Source organism: Mercurialis annua, linkage group LG7, assembly GCF_937616625.2.
Source record: "Mercurialis annua linkage group LG7, ddMerAnnu1.2, whole genome shotgun sequence".
NCBI lineage: Eukaryota > Viridiplantae > Streptophyta > Magnoliopsida > Malpighiales > Euphorbiaceae > Mercurialis > Mercurialis annua.
The window spans coordinates 42868818-42886178 of NC_065576.1; the positions used below are offsets into that span (position 1 = coordinate 42868818).

The 17361-nt window shown below is 34.7% G+C and overlaps 2 protein-coding genes across 2 annotated transcripts; both read right to left on the minus strand.

Annotated features, from left to right (window-relative positions):
• Positions 1–4818: 4818 nt before the first annotated feature.
• On the minus strand, positions 4819–8577 carry LOC126657639 (probable WRKY transcription factor 31). Its single transcript, XM_050352352.2, has 5 exons — positions 8107–8577; positions 7915–8013; positions 7352–7813; positions 7164–7277; positions 4819–5746 (listed from the first exon to the last, which is right to left on the minus strand). The coding sequence occupies exons 1-5, from the start codon at positions 8398–8400 to the stop codon at positions 5027–5029; spliced, it is 1689 nt and encodes a 562-aa protein (XP_050208309.1). The 5' UTR covers positions 8401–8577; the 3' UTR covers positions 4819–5026.
• Positions 8578–15110: 6533 nt separating this feature from the next.
• Positions 15111–16158, minus strand: LOC126657215 (uncharacterized). Its single transcript, XM_050351876.1, has 3 exons — positions 16042–16158; positions 15709–15978; positions 15111–15629 (listed from the first exon to the last, which is right to left on the minus strand). Exons 1-3 carry the CDS (start codon positions 16156–16158, stop codon positions 15135–15137), a joined length of 882 nt encoding a protein of 293 aa, XP_050207833.1. The 3' UTR covers positions 15111–15134.
• Positions 16159–17361: the final 1203 nt, after the last annotated feature.

Sequence of the window (17361 nt, forward strand, 5' to 3'; positions counted from 1 at the left end):
CGTTTTTTTGTGCAGAAAATCGTTTTTTCATCATAATTTTAGATTAAAGTTGAAAAAATCAAGAGTAATTTATTTAGATCTGAAAGTTAAAATAAATTGTATTTATCACCACGGATTAAGAAAAAAATCGCTAAAAATCAAATATTAAAGAACGGTGGAGCGACGCTGAAACGATGACGGAGCGACAGCGGATCGATGAAGGAACGACAACGAAAAAAATAGAGAAGAAAAGAAGAAGAAAGAAGAAGAAGAAAAAATGGCGAAAAAAAGAAACCAGAGAAGAGAAAGAAGAAGAAAGAGAAGAGAAAGAGAAAGAAAGAGAAAAATGACAGGTGTTATGATAAAATATTGTTAGAGTAAAAGATATATGATTAAAGTAAAATAATAATAAAAAGTAGATATAATTACAATGTAAGCATGTCTTAGAGTAAAAAAATAACTATATTAAAAGGGCGAGGTATTTTTTCTATCTTTTCCTTATTGAGGTAGGAAGTCATATTATTTTAAAAAATAGAGTATTTTTCCTAATTTTCTCTTAAATTTTTTGAACCGTGATCTAGCAGATCCGGGTAGAAGCAGGTGATCAAAGGGTTGAACCTGTCTATAAAAAATTAAATTAATTTCAATATATATATTATGTAAGATATATATTATATTTGTTCTAGTTAATTTTTTTTGTTAACAAAATATTTATAATTTATTTTATTTCATTATTTTTTTACAATATTATCTTCACGTGTTATTTTATATGCAAATTATAATTTTTTAAAGTTAATTTTAAGTTTACTTTCAATTTTTTATGAACCGCCTAGAACCTGGAACTGTCCAGTTCCGAACCGGCATGGAACGTCACTTAGACGGTTTTGGGCCGGTTTCATTTTTTCTTGAACCGTGATCCGGCCTGAATCAGAACTATCGAGTTATGAACCGTGGCCACTTCTAGTAGATGCTATCTAAAATTGTAAATAAATTTTGAAATTAAACAAAATTGCTTTAAAATCTAATTCGATTAATCAAGTTTGAAAGCATGTCCAAATCCAGGTTCTAATGAGACTGACTTTAGAGTAACTATTTCTATTGGCATTCAAAGCTATTGTTTTTTGAGCTTTTTATATGAAATACTGTTTTTTCTCTAACATTTAATTTTTTAGTACCCTTTCTAAATCTTTACTTTGCATACCAACTTTCTTTTCTTTTTTATACTACTTTTTGAAAAACTTTACTTTCTATATTAACCCTTATTTTTCAATATTTTATTTTATTATTTTTAATTTATTTTTTCACCATTATATTTCTGTTTTTAATATATATGACATATTTTAATTTTAATTTTTTGACTTTTTTGACTTTTTTTAACTTTTGACTTTTTTTAACTGTTGATGTTTTTCGTCAGTTTTAATATCAACACAAAATCAACATAATATCAACAACATTTATAAAACTAACTATTTTAATTTTTTAAATTTTTTTTACACTTATTTTTATTTTTTTAATCATTTTTTAAATTTAATTTTTATTTTTTTATTTTATTTCACGTACAATGTGGTCTTTTTTGTTAATGCTATAATCAACTAAATATCAACATAACATCAACACGATATCAACACAAGATCAATATTGTAACATTACAAAAATTCAACATTATTATTGGCTTTTCACCAACGCTAAAATCAACAAAATATCAACCGAAAATCAACACAATATCAACACTGTAACATTCCAATAATTCAACATGATTATTTTCTCAATGCTAACATATCATTATCCAGTCTCAGTTTAATTTTTATATTTTTAGTTTATTTCACGAATAATATTGTCTTATTTGTTAATGTCAAAATTAAAAAAATATCAACAGATTATCAATACAATATCAATACAAAATAAACAACACTGTGACATTACAATAATTCATCAATTAACAATCATCAACAAATCCTACTGCAGAACTAAAAAAATGCAGAAATACAACCAAACACAGTAAAAATGCAGAAATAACAGATTTTTATTCTATAAAATCATAAAATCATTTTATATAACATGAAAAGATAATCTTTACACATGTTTAATGATGAAAAATTACTGTTATATAAAAAAAGTAGAAAAAAAATTGCAGATCTGAAATGAAGAAGAAAAATAGAAATGATAAACTTCGGATCTGATGAAATCAAAATAAAAAAATGGCGATAGCAAAAACGAGCGGAGAAAATGATTTCGATAGCGAGGCAAAGGTGGAACAGCGGAAATGAAGCACGAATAATAGATCTGAAGATGCCAATCTACTGAATTAAAGATGAACAAAAATGATTATGGAGAAGAAGAAGAGGCTTTTTGTAAAAATTTGAGTAAAGAGAGATGAGAGAGAAATATGAGGAGAGAGAAAATAATTGTAATTGTGAGGGTTTATTTGAGAGGAGGGTATATATATGAACTGTATAAAAGATATTATTTCACCCGTGTACCGTATTTTAGAGATACAAAAGTTAGACCTGTATAAAAGTAAAATATAAGAGAAAGTTGGTTGTTTATGTAAAAAGCCCTTGTTTTTTTTCTTATTTTGGTGCAAACTTTGATTTCTTTTTAATTTTGATTGTTAAATTTTAATTTTATTTCAATGAGAGAATTTTAGATACAAAAATTCTTATATAGCAGTCATACTTTTCTTAACTTGAAAATTTGTCATGTATGCACATTTTAGCCTAAAAACTTTCTCTAAAATAAAATTAAGTATATGAGAGAAATTTTTTAGTTAGACTCAGTCCACCACTTCATCTGTGGACTAATCCTATTACATAATGGCACGTCATTAAAATAATGACAATCTTGTAATATTACTATTCAAAAGTGTAAATAAATAATAAACGAATTTACAAGATTGCCATCATTTTAATGACGTGTCATTATATGATAGGTTTAGTCCACGGATGACGTGGTGGACTGAGTCTACCTAAGAATCTCTCTGTATATGAAATAAGTTTTTAAGATAAACTAGCAACATATGAATGCCACGTGTCAAAATTTAGCTGCCATGTATGCATTTCTGCCAGAAAAACCTCATTTGAAATAAAAAAAATGAAAATTTAGTGATTAAAATAAAATAAAAAAATGAAAATTTAATCGCCCAAAAAAAATATACTGTTGGTACCCATAGTGACCCCAACTTCAAGTAAAAAATTACAATTATCTAACATGCAATGAGAGTTCAAAACGTTACATTAATTTTCAACAAATTAGCTTCAATTAAAATTGATTTATGAGTATTGTAATTCAATCTAAATGATGTTGTTTTAAATTACAAATATTGTATATCATTTTATGTTTACTATTACTACTAAAAAAAATAGTATATATCTTTTTTTGTTGCATAGTCATGAAACTTTTAAAATTTTATAGTGCCCGGAAACTCTTTATTACAAACTCTCAAAATAATGGACAAAAAAATATTAAAAGAGTAATAAAGAGATTACCTTAATTATTTATCATATGAAATTTCTAATAAAATCTTCAAATGGTGTATTCATAGAACTTATATATTATTTTCATTAATTAGTATGGAGCGACATTATTCTCTATCACCAATTTGGTTTAGTGGTTGGTTCACTCCATTGAACCGACATTGAACCAACTAGATCTATGGTCTCAACCGATTCAAAAATTGGCTTTAGAGGATAGGGCTGGCTGTGGAGCCGGCCGTGACCATAAAGCTTGTTTTTTCTCAACTAGCCCTATGAGCGGCTTGCTTAGGAGGACCGACCGCTGAGCCGACGATTTATGAGTCCCAAAAGTGTATGAGAATATCCCTTTTTTCAATGATTTATGGCGATTTAAATTGGTTATTTCTCACTCTACAAACCGGATTTCTTTGAATTGTTATCATATCCAGTAATTTTACATTCAAATTATAATGTACTTGCATAACTAATTAAAGGCTTTTAATAACAAAATTAAGATCTTTTTATCAGCGGAGATTAGCAAGGTTTGTTGTTATTATTATTGTTAAACCTGTGTTATTTTTTAAAACATCTGAAACAACCGACTGTCAGTGTCTGAATCGAATCCGTGACCTCGAGTGATGCAATGGAAATAATATGACCATCAGTTTTTCCTTACCATACATCATAATTATGACTTTGCATGCATGAACATCACTTCAAAAGCATCAAAACATCAGTACAAGACCATGACAAAAATTCATAAACAAAATACAAATTCAAGCAAATTGACATTTAACCAAGAATATTGATTGAAATTGAGTCTCTTAAAAGACTTTGAAATTCTTATCTTTCTATCTACTAACTACTGTCATCAAGTGGATGTAAGTGTCTGCCTAAATTAATTATACATCCAAATTACAAATCTATCTCTTTCTTTACGTGTCAAACACATCTTTAAAACCCTATTTTTATATTTTTTAACCATTAGTAATGTATTTTAGACGGTTTTCTTGACTCCTTTCTTGACTATGCCATTTTGTATACGTAACTCCAACAAAAACATTTAATTCATTTCTCTTCCTTCTTTTATGGAGACAATTTTACATAGATTAATTCATTCACTATGTATGATATAAATAATTATTTAATTATATAATAGTGATGTTATTGAATATAATAATTAAATGATATTTTTATATAATATAATTTTAATTAAGTAGTTAATTATATTTAATTATGATATCTCTCTCTCATTTGTAATTTCAATTTTTGTTCCTTTCTCAATTTTTGGTTTCATCTACAGAAAAGATACAAAAGGGCCAAACAACAATTCACAAAATTTTGGCTTCTATCTTTTTCTCTTTATTGACTTTGTATTGACATACCATTGAAACAAAAAATCAAGAATGCCATTTATTAACAATAAAGTGTATAACATTTTTACTTAAATTATTATTTTAGCTAGCTATAGCTACTTGATCTCCAAATGAACATGTATAACTTTTTGTATTTTTCTCCATCAAAAAATTAAAATAATAAAAAAACTTCTGAAAAGAAAAAATAAAGAAAAATTTAAAGAAAAAAAAGGAAATAGTTTATTTTAATTGATCCCTTGGAGTTGAATTGGTGATTTTATTGCTGCCATTGCTATTGCCGGTAGTTGGCAGGTGGTTGTTATTAGTACCATTACTTAAACTGCCACCACTACCGCCGCTGCCGCTACCGCCACCAATTATCGAAGTAATCGCGGCTGCCAAAGCCGCAGTGAAGTTAGGATCAGCTGCAATAGCAGCACTCGCCACGCTCAACGTGTCGGCCAATGAATTTTGCTGCATTGCAGGCTGTGACTGGTGACCTAATTTATTATTATTATTACCTGTTTCCATATCCTGAGACATTTGCAGACCTGAAAACTTAGACTGGTTGTTATAAAGTGCTTGTCCGAAAATCTGAGGCAACAAAGCTTGTGCACTGGCAAGATTTTGATTACCAAATGGGAGTTGAAACTGTGTTTGGTTTTTCTGGAACTGTAAAGGATTTGTATTAGGGTTTTGTTGGGTTAGGTCTAATGTAACGGTCGGAAATGGAGCTGAAGCTGATATGGTGGCCATGCTAGAGGAACATGGTAGGATTGTTCTGGTTAGAAAATTTGGATTCATTAGTCCGTCAGAACTCGACATTGATCCTGATAATAACATTCGTGCTGCCGATGAAGTTGTCGAGGCCATTGCCATTGCTGCCGGAGGTAATGGATGGTTGTGTGTTCCCTCGTATGTTGTTATCAGAATTGTTCTATCTTCTGCACATCTTTGTACCTGTTCATAGACAACTAACCAATTTAATATATATGTAGCTAAATTGATACTAAACTCGTCTCAAGAACTTAGTTTTTTGGATTAAAAGTCTGAGCGGTATCAAATTTTTAGTACCAAAAAATCAATTTATATCTAAGTGGTATCAGATTTTTAATTTTTATGTCAAGTTATACTACACTATCACTTTTTAATTTAATTGGTTTTATGTTAGATAATAACACATCTTCACTTTTAAAATGATATAGCAACATAGTGAAACATATTTTAGAACAGAAAATAATTTTATGTATATGTTTTGATAGAATTATTTTTTAAAAAAATATTTTAACAATTTGGTCCGTTAATTTTACAAATTGAAATAATTATATTCAAAATTCCGTGATCCGACGTTAATTTGTTTAATAAGTTCAATTAGAAAAAAGAAACTTTATAACTTTAATTGAATTGAGGTTTTGAATATAAATATTCCGACTTGTTAAATTAACGAACCGAACTGTTCAATTTTTTTTTGAAATACATTTGTCAAAAAGGTCAAATTTATGAATATTTTAAATTATTTTTCCTATAAAAAATATTGTCACGTCGGTCGACATATCAAGAAAATTTTAGTTAAAAAAAGTGGGAAAATAACAATTTTCTAAAATTCATGAAAAAATAATATTTCAAATTTAAATTTATAGGCTGATAGAAATTAACCCTATATAAAATATTTCACATATTTTAATTTGGTATCAAAATTTCAATACATATTAAAGTATTATTAGAAGTCTACTTTTTATTATTTTTATGACAGTAACTCACTACATTCTGATATAGTATAGTGATCAAGTGAAGTATATTGTTTAAATAGATTTTTTTAATTCAGTTGCCATATAATTCGTCATGTTGCCATCAACTGACATGTCAACTTTGATGTACAACAAATTGAAATATATAGATTTGAAATAAAAATTATGATACTATTTTGACTTAATTGCATTAAAAATCACAAATTTTCGCGCATTTTTAGTATTTAACATGGTCTTTTTTTCTTAATATAAAAAATCAGCAACTTTCATTTTTTTACATATTAGTCCACGAGTTGTGAAACGGCGCCGTTTTTAATATACTATGGCACCGTTTTGCGCAAAAACGGTCATTTTGCGCTTAATTTTTCAAATAAAATGGTTATGTGGACGAATATGCTAAAAAGTGAAAGTTGATGATTTTTTATGAGAAAAAAAATTATGTTAAATACCAAAAATACGGAAAGTTTGTGATTTTTAGTGCAATTAAGTCTACTATTTTGATATAAATTAAATTAGAAATTTAATAACAAATTAAAGTTTTGGCAACACTTGGAGTACCACTTTCATCCGATTTAATGAAACATGATGCCAAATCTACCAAAGGAAATAATTAATTTATGAATTATTACCTGTTTTCTAACTGGGCAACCAGCAGCCATGGTGCAGCGATAATAAGCTCGAGGACAAGGATTTCCCTTAGCCATTTTTTGCCCATATTTTCTCCATTGACATCCATCACTTATCTACACAATTAATCACACAAATTTCATTAAATCCCACACAACAAACCTTCAAATTCAACTAAAAATTCCACTACCATGGGAGCTTCCGATCTAGCTCTGACCGAAACACGAGCCTTCCGAATCGTCGCCTCCGTCTGATCAACGCTATTTTTCGCCGGATTAAATCTCGCCACCTTGTTACACCCCCACCCTTGATCCGTACCATCTTCTCTTTCAATTCCATCTTCGATATTCTTATTCCCCGGAGACCTTGATCGGTCCCCGCTCCTCCCTTCCGATGAAGAGAGTGAAAGCTCATCTGTATCACCACCTCCGCCTCCGCCACCAGCAGCCGGACCAAGATCCATGAACTGCCGAGGAGCCACCGGTGCACCATTTCCGTTATTGTTATTGTGTATTTTCTTGTTTTCCTCATCAGTAATTGTCATTAAATGCATCTGCAGTGCATCGTAATCGGTCGTAACTTGAGTTAACATATCTCTCAGCTTTATATTCTCCATTTTCATTCTTTCTAGCTCCGCTTGTAAAACCGCTAACTGCGAATTTTCATCACACGGAAACAAAAATTCATCAGCAACCAACAAGTTATAACTCAAATGATATAAGCGCTAAACAGTATTTTTTTTCTTGTTCATACCTCATTTTTTGCTCGTTTATCTTCCATATTAGTGGAAATTCCATCATCCACCATGGATTGATCACTACTAGTATTAGTAGTAAGAAGATTCAAACCAGTCTGCAAACAAAACAAAAAATCAAGAAAATTATACAAAACTCCAAAAAAAACTGAAAGATTTAGCAAGAATTTAAAACGGGCCGTATAACTCACGTTTACATTCACTTGTTTATAATCATCATTGTTATTGACCGGCTTAACATCATGATCACTACAGTGTTTCTCAGCGAAGAAATCCATTTCGTCGTTGACGGTCCGGTTACGATCATCAGAATTAAGGGTAACAGGAAACTGAAAACCTGAAGGAGAAGAATTATTATTGGAATCCATATAATTGAGCTTATTAGTGATGGTTTGATGGGGAGTTTGAGAGAAGGAATTAAGAATTAGAGGTGGCTTGTGGAAGAAGGTAATGAGATCTGAATCAATGGAGAGTCCACTGGCCATAAATGAAGAAAAAAATGGATCTAAGTGAGAGAAAAAGAGAGAGATGTGGTGCAATGGACTCGGCAATAAAGATGGAGGAGTTAGAGAGACTCTAGAGAAGAGAAGACCCAACAGAAAAAACACTCTTGTGCAAGTAAGTAAGTAATATTAGAGTATATTTTGATTTTACATTTGGATTTTGTTAGACAAAAGTACATTTTCGGGATTTGGATTTGGAAATTTTTGTTACATTTGGACTATTCTACTGTACCAAATTTAGCTATTACCTTACTATACACTTTTTTTCTCTTTTCCTTTATTTATTGTCTTGTTCTACTTTTCAATATTAGTTGCTTGTTGTGAAGAAATTAGAAAAAAATATGAAATTTAATAATAATTGATGAGAATGAAATAATTAAAGAACAATAAGAATTGATAAGAATGAAATAATTAAATAATAAAAGCAACTAGAAAACTTCTTATAGTATGAAGAGATCAAGAAAAAAAATGTAAAGTATAAAAATTCAACTTTTGTTTATTTTTAGTTTATTGTTTAACTCTAATAATTCCCATATTTTTTTTAATTTTAATAACATTACATTAATTTTTTCTGAGTTTTTATTTATAAACTTTTTCCATAGAGATAGAATAGCTACAAGATAGTGTATTTAAGCAAGATAGTAATTTAAATTTACTAAATTAATTGTTTACTATCTAAATAACATATTACTGAAATCAATTTATAATTTATTAAGATTTGATTGTGTTGAATTATTTATAATTATTATCATTTTAATTAAAAAAATGAATATAGTATGAATAAGTCATATATGACTTAGATTTAGTAAGATTTGATAAGGATAGAGACAAAGTTTTTATTAATCTTTTTAAAGATATATTTATAATTATATTTAATACTTTTTTGATAAAAATATTTTAAATTTGTATTTAATTTCAGTTATGTGTAAGATATGTTATAATTGTTTGAGATGATAAATTTATTATGCAATGTTTTTTTTTTTGAAAATTAAGAATAAAAGGTCAAAAATTAATAAAAAGTTATTATTCGATATATTTATTATGCTATGAAAAATTATTAGTATATTAAATATACCTACAACTATTTATTGAAATATATCAAATCTTTATATAAAGTAGGTAGTATTTTAAAGATTTATGTATTTATTGATTTTCTGATTATTAATAGGAATATTTTTATTAGCAGCAAGTCATAAGTAATTAAATAATAATACTAAAATTTAAACAAAAAATAATAATGTTAAAAAAAATTGCACAATGGGTATAATACTATAACAATGAATTAAAAGTAATAAGCTGAAAATTACTACAAATAATAATTTGATGAGATTAACGACTATATATACACGAAGTAATCTTATGAATGTGAATATCTCTAATTAAATGAATGATGTAATTTGAATTTTAATTAACTCATATTTAAAAAAATAATGTATAAAAGTAGGCCATTTTTTCTTTGCTAATTTTTTAGTGTCATAATGAATCATTAGTTTGACTCAATTAGGTGAACATATAAGCTCTATATATTACTAATAGTGACCACATTGTAACATATAGTAGTTGTTTCTATGTTATCTATAGTTATTTATTTTTTTGTATTCATCATATATTTTAGTTTATTTAAAGCATTTTTTATAATTATTAAAATAAAAATTTGTGTATTAAACTCTTGAATTTAAATACAATAATTTTGTCAATAAATTATCTTTACGGGAGCTTTTTTTTCGTCATTTATATTGTCATATTTTTACAAAGAAAACTATACCAAAATTTCACATTTATAATATATTTAAAATAATAATCTATTTTTGTAATTGATGGATACCGAATCCTACTGTAAGTATAATGGAGCCGAGTTGCAGGAGATCCACTCTCAGGCGACACCGGACTCCCCCTGAAGACGGAAAGATATGAAGGAGATACCGAATCTCTAAGATTCGGTAATACACTAATAAAGACCGAATCCCACATGATCCGCCAAGAGCGCGTCAGGTCCGGGATTCGGATAAACGACTAAATATGGAAACCTTGTCCTATTTGGACACAAACACTACATATGGAAGGATAAGCTCTACTTTAGGAAGATAAGACTATTTAGGAAGACGTTCCTAAATAGGACTCTTATCAGATTAAGGTAGATCTCGACAAATCAGGAGAATCCTTAAGATACGGCCGAATCCCTACAAAGTAGGATTCACCTACCTAATACAACTCTACTAGGTATATTCGACTACTATAAAAGGAGCACGAGGTATGCCTAGAATCACAATTACATTCATATACTCAAAACGCTGCTCAAAGCTCTAAACTGACTTTAGCATCGGAGAGTTAATCGGACAACCACCGTCCGGTTAGCTTCTACCCTGTTTTGCAGGTTCACTCACCGGTTCAGAAGGCAGACTCCATCAATTGGCGCCGTCTGTGGGAAAAGCTTAACTAAACTTCAAAAGAAGGAGCTTTTCTGAACTCAAAAACAAATCTCATTGAAGAAGATGACTTCTGAAAGAGTAAACCTGAAAGATCAAACGACACAGAGAAAACGAAAAGCAACAGAACTCTCAACTCCTCCTCCAGTGACTTTTGACGGAGAGGACTTCGGGAGAATAGCCGAAGAGCACAACGAAGCTCTGGTAGTGGCCATGATCATCGAACACTGGAACGTTGAGAGAATCCTAATCGATGAAGGAAGCGCAATAAACCTGATAACAAAAAAGGCCTACGAAAGCCTAGGAGGAGACCTAGCGAAACTAAAGAGAAATGCCACGCCTGTGGTAGGATTTGGGGGCTTGCCAATTAAGCCCAATGGAACAACTACTCTCGACGTCAAGCTAGGAAGGACAAGGAAAAGCGAGGAATTACCTACACGGTTTAGCGTCGTAGAAATCGACCTGCCGTACAACGCGACACTGGGGAGACCTTTCCTCCACGACTCAGCCGCCGCGACAAGCATAAAGGCGCTAACCATGAAGATACCGACGAAACAAGGAATTATCACGATACAAGGAAACCGAGCCGAGGCGAAAAAGTGCTACGAACAAGCAATAAGAGAATCAGGCGAAGCAATGGCAATAGAAGAAATCCTTAATCACGACATCGAAGAAAAAGAAACAGCACCCGAAGGCGAAACAAAGAAACTCCAACTCGACAAGGAGAAAAGAGTAAATCTCGGCGCAAACATGAACCCAAAGATCGAAAGCGAAATCACAGCCATGCTGAAAAACAACGTCAAAACCTTCGCTGCTAACGCATCAGAAATAGTCGGAATAGACCCCCACGTCATTACTCATGATCTAAATGTAGCAGAAGCGGCGAACCCAGTGAAGCAAAAGAAAAGGAAGTTCTCGGAAGAAAAACAGAAAATAATCGCTGAAGAAGTAGAAAAACTGGAGAAAGCAGGATTCATACGAGAAGTCCACTACCCCGAATGGGTAGCTAACGTAGTTATCGTAAAGAAAGCCAACGGAAAAAATAGAATGTGTGTGGATTACACCGATCTAAACAAAGCGTGTCCTAAAGATAGTTACCCTCTCCCCGATATCGACCAACTAGTGGACTCTACTGCTGGACACGCGATGTATAGCCTAGCCGACGCAGCTCAAGGCTACCACCAAATCCAGATGAAGGAGCAAGACCAAGAAAAAACTTCATTCATCACGGAGGGAGGAACTTACTGCTACACGGCAATGCCTTTCGGCTTGAAAAATGCTGGAGCAACGTACCAAAGACTTATGAATTTCATGTTCAAAGACGAGATAGGAAAGCGAGTCCAGGTGTATGTAGACGATCTAATCATCAAAAGCGAGAAGGAAGAAACCCATGCAAAAGATCTTGAAGAAACATTCAGCATACTGAATAAGTTTGGAATGAAGCTGAACCCCGACAAATGCACGTTCGGCGTACAAGGCGGGAAATTCCTGGGATTCATGATATCTCAAAGAGGAATAGAGGCGAACCCCGAGAAGATCAAAGCAATTATGGACATGAAGGCACCAAGAAGCATAAATGAAGTTCAAAAACTCAACGGGCGAATCACAGCACTCGGTAGATTCATGTCTTGCTCAGCAAAAAGATGCTTGCCTTTCTTCAAAGCCCTCAAAGGAACACAAAAATTTGAATGGAATGAAGACTGCGAGAACGCCTTTGAAGAAATAAAGAAATTCCTCGTCACCCCACCATTGCTAAGCAGACCGCTGAAAGGGGAGACACTATACCTATACATCAGCACCACGAACGAGACCATCGGGACAGTGCTGGTAAGGGAAGAAGATAACGAGATGAAGCCAATCTACTACATTAGTCGAGTCCTGAAGGGCGCGGAGACACGATACCCCGAGATCGAAAAAATGGCACTTGCCGTACTGACCACAGCTAAAAAGCTGAGATACTACTTCCAAAGTCACAATGTTGTAGTAAGGACAAATCAACCATTGCGAAAGGCGATCCAACGACCAGAAACCTCCGGAAGATTAGTCCACTGGTCCATCCAACTCAGCGAACACGACATAAGATACGAACCTCGCCCAACTCTGAAAGCACAAGCTTTGGCGGACTTCGTAGCAGAAATAACTCCAACCGAGACCGGCCAACCCAAACCAGCCTTGGTATGGGAACTCCACGTAGATGGAGCATCAAATGAAAAAGGAGCTGGAGCAGGAGCCATCCTCAAAGGACCCGACAAAATCAAGATTGAATATGGAGTAAACATCCAATTCGCCGCCAGCAACAATGTAGCTGAGTATGAAGCCCTAATCGCAGGCCTCGGCCTCGCATTAGAAATAAGAACGGAAATCCTAAAGATCTATAGCGACTCCCAGCTGGTGGTAAATCAAGTCAAGAGAGAATATCAAGCCAAAGAAACAGGGATGATCGAATACCTGAGTCAAGTCAAAACACAGCTTCAACAGCTAGAAGCACAAGGAGGACAATGGGAAATCATTCAAATCCCGAGAGAGGAAAACACCGAAGCCGACGCCATCGCCAAATCAGCGTCAGAACTCGGAGATCTATTCACTAAAATGCAGCTAAAGGAAATTCTCGAGTCACCAAGCACCAGAAAAACAGAGGTCATGGCAATCGAGGAAGCCGACTCCTGGATGACTCCACTGATCAAATATCTAGACTGCGGCGAGTTACCAATAGACAAAGTCGAAGCCATTCGCACCATCAGAAAATCTGCCAACTACTCTTTTCACAATGGAGTTCTTTACCGAACCTCATTAACTCATCCATGGTCTAGGTGTGTCTCGCCTCAGACAGGAGAATCCATCCTAAAGGAAATCCACGAAGGAATATGCGGCGCGCACGAAGGAGCAGTCACCATAGCAAGAAAAACAATACTCCAGGGATACTACTGGCCAACCATCAAAGAAGACGCAAAAGCATTAGTCAAGAAATGTGATAAATGCCAAAGACACGACAACATCAGTCGTGTACCGGCAGTACCTCAAGGATCAATGGAAAGCCCATGGCCGTTCGCCACTTGGGGGATTGACATAGTTGGACCGTTCGAAACGGGAAAACATCAAGCGAAATTCCTAATCGTCGCAATAGAGCACTTCACAAAATGGGTAGAGGTAGCACCTGTCGCAACCATCACCGCAGCCAAAGTAGAGGAATTCTTCAAGAACGAAGTAATATGCCGATTCGGCATACCCCACACTGTAATAGCAGACAACGGCAAACAATTCAATTGCAAGCGGTTCAAGGCATTTTGCAAAGGACTAATGATCAATTTGAAATTTACTTCGGTGGCGCACCCCCAAACAAACGGAATGACAGAAGTCACCAACCGAACCATAGCACAAGGCATAAAAAAGAGACTTTCTCAGTACAAGGAGAACTGGGTAGAAGAATTATACAGCGTTCTATGGGCATACAGAACAACTCCTAGAAAAGGAACTGGCGAAACACCTTTCAGGCTCGCCTACGGCACTGAAGCAGTAATTCCAGTAGAAATTGGAATACCCAGTATCAGAGTAAACTATCTAGAAGAAGAAACCAATGAGGCTAGAACAAGACTATGTCTAGACCTACTAGAAGAGAGAAGGAATGAAGCGGTAGCCCGAGCCGCTACATACAAGAAGCAAGCCGCAAAATACCATAACAAAAGAATGAATTTTAGAGAATTTCAAAGAGGCGATCTGGTCTTACGAAACGCGGAAGTTGGCAGAGGAAACGCAGGAGTAAAGAAAATGCAAGCTAATTGGGAAGGCCCCTTCATCATAGAAGAAGCTACTGGCAAAGGCGCATATAGACTAAAGACAATAACTGGGTCCATGGTACCCAGATATTGGAATATAGAACACCTGAGAAAGTATTATCAATAAATTCAGGGCTTGTACTTGTTCCCATTTTTGAAATAAAAAGCGATTCGGCGAAACAAATCTTATAGGCTCGCTCGAGACCTAATACATACAACTTAACAAGAATCGTTTGAATCTTAGTTAAAAAATAATTTAGACTCGTCCGAGTCAAATAAATAAAAGGATCCATTCGGACCTACAAATAAATTACACCAGCAGAAGTTTAGATTAACTTCTCAAAATAACAAACGAGTTTAGATTAACTCTACAAATAAAGAAAGGCAATGGTCAAAAGATCATTATATTAACAGAAGAAAAATTACAAAGGATCCGCCCACGATCCAATACAAAAAAAGAGAGGCGAAAGCAACAAATACTAAAGAAGCAAAAAATACAAAAAGGAGAAAATAAAAACTAAGCCTTATTCAAAGCGTCTTGCTTCTGCTTATCAAGCTTCGCCTTCACCTCCTTCGCTAAAGAAGCAGGATCCAACTGATTGACTCCAGAAAGATCGACGCCAGGATTCTGCTCCCGCAGCTTTGCCCCGATCGCCAACCGGTATTGAGTCATGACTTGGGAATAAAAGCTCCCAGAGTCACCCAATCGCCGGCGGAGACGCCCCTCTTCTTTCTTCAGATCATCCCTCTCCTTAGCGAGAGCACCTGAAGAAGATTGTAGAGACTCGACTTCCTCGGACAAAGTTCGAACCCGAGCCTCTAAAGCGGAAATCTCCCGAGTCTTGGTAGATACGGAGGACCTCAGCTGTTGGATCAGACCGGTCGCCTCGCCAGCCTCCTCCTCCATCTTTTGTTTCTCGGAGAGCCAGGATTCGGAATCTCTCTGGAGTTTCTTCAATTGATCCACCGCATCCCTTCGGCGGCGCTCCAAAACAGCGATGGACTGGACCACCTGCGAAAGAAAACAACAAATAAGAAAAACAAAAGAAAAAAGAGAAACAAATCATAATATAAAAAAGAAAGAAGCATACCGAAAAACCGCCGAGACAGGCGAACTCAGCCAAATTATCGCCATGTTCGCGATCAATGGACTCAATGTCCTCTTTTATCATAATATTCTCCATGCAAGCATGAAGAATGGCGACGTTTGAAAGACGAGGCGGATTTTGCGCGTCCGCCCAAGCAGCAAACCGAGGTGCCTCCTCGAAAGACACCCCAGAAGATTTCTTCTTCTTGGGACGCTTGGTAGAAGCCCCAGCCTGGTCCCCAGCAGGACGCTTCTGGCCGGCGGTAGGCAACCCCTTCAGAGAAGGACCTGACTCCTTCGAAGGAAGCAGAGGCGACTCGGAAGTCGCAGCAGGAACTTGATCTCCAGAAGCAGGATCAAGATCCGGATTCACCGAATCAGGCGTCGGATTCGGCACAGCAGTTGTAGAGGGATTAGGAACGCCGCTAGTCACCTCGCCCATATCTACAGTCATATCGACATGAAAATTATCAAGCAAATGTTCAAGAGAAGTCGACATCCTACAAAACAAAACATAACAACAAAGATTAGAAAAATACCTTCTAAAGGAAGATCCGCCAAAAGTATTTCACGGCGACTTAAATACTGCTCTAAAAGAACGCTGTGCTTGGGCTTGTCAAAACGACAATCCGACAGCAAAGACAGGGCGAAGTCCTTCTCCCCATCATCCAAATCAGGTACATTAGTAAGCGAAACCTTACTAGAAGTAAAACTCCGCGAAAAAGAGGAGAAAGAAGAGTGTTGAACCAAGAAAAACTTAGGGGTCCAGCCCTTCAAAGAAGAAGGAAGACTAAAAAGAGACCGATTCGGTCGACCACCAGCAAAAATAAATTCCTCACCCTTTCGGCGGGAGAAAACATAAAAATAATTAAAAAGAGCAAGCGAAGGCTCCTGCATCCGAACCCTGCACGATTCCATAAAAGAACAAAGAAGGCGAATCGCGTTCGGATGCAGTTGGCCCAAAGGAACACCTAAATTATGACAGACCTCTACGATTAAAGACTCTAAGGGAAACCTAAGACCCGCTAAAAGTTGCTCGTGAAAAATTACTATCTTAGAAGGCGAATCCGTGCTATGATTCGCCCGATACGATTTCGCCGGCCTCAAAATAACATACGACCCGGGGAAGCTAAAATCCTCGGCATAACCGAGTATCTGCTCTCTTGACAAGGAGCTCCGCGTATATTCTAGCTCATCACGAGCACCCTTCGCCCCCTCAGTTACTTCTGACATTTTAAAATTTTTAAATGGGGGGGAAACACGGAATGATGAAAAAATTAAAACTCTAAAAGATCAAAAGAAGGGAAAAGAAGGAGAACAAGACGAAGAACAATGCGAAGAACAAGAACAGAAGGAACAAAATCAAAAACGAAGAACTACCAGGAAATTAAAATTAAAGAAAAGGTAAAATACCTCGCAAGCAAATACGCAGGATCAAAAGAAAGGTAAGGAGCAACTTGAAAACGAGGAATCTTGACAGCAGAAGAAGGAAACCCACGAAAAGCTTGAAGAAATTGAAGGTTAGCAGTTGCAGAGAAAGCAAAGGTTGGAAAAGAAAGAAAATGAAAGAAAATGAACTATTATATAGCCTGAACCAAAGAAACTGAAAAGACGAGATCCCATAATACTAATGGCGCACGAAGACACTTGTCGTTCA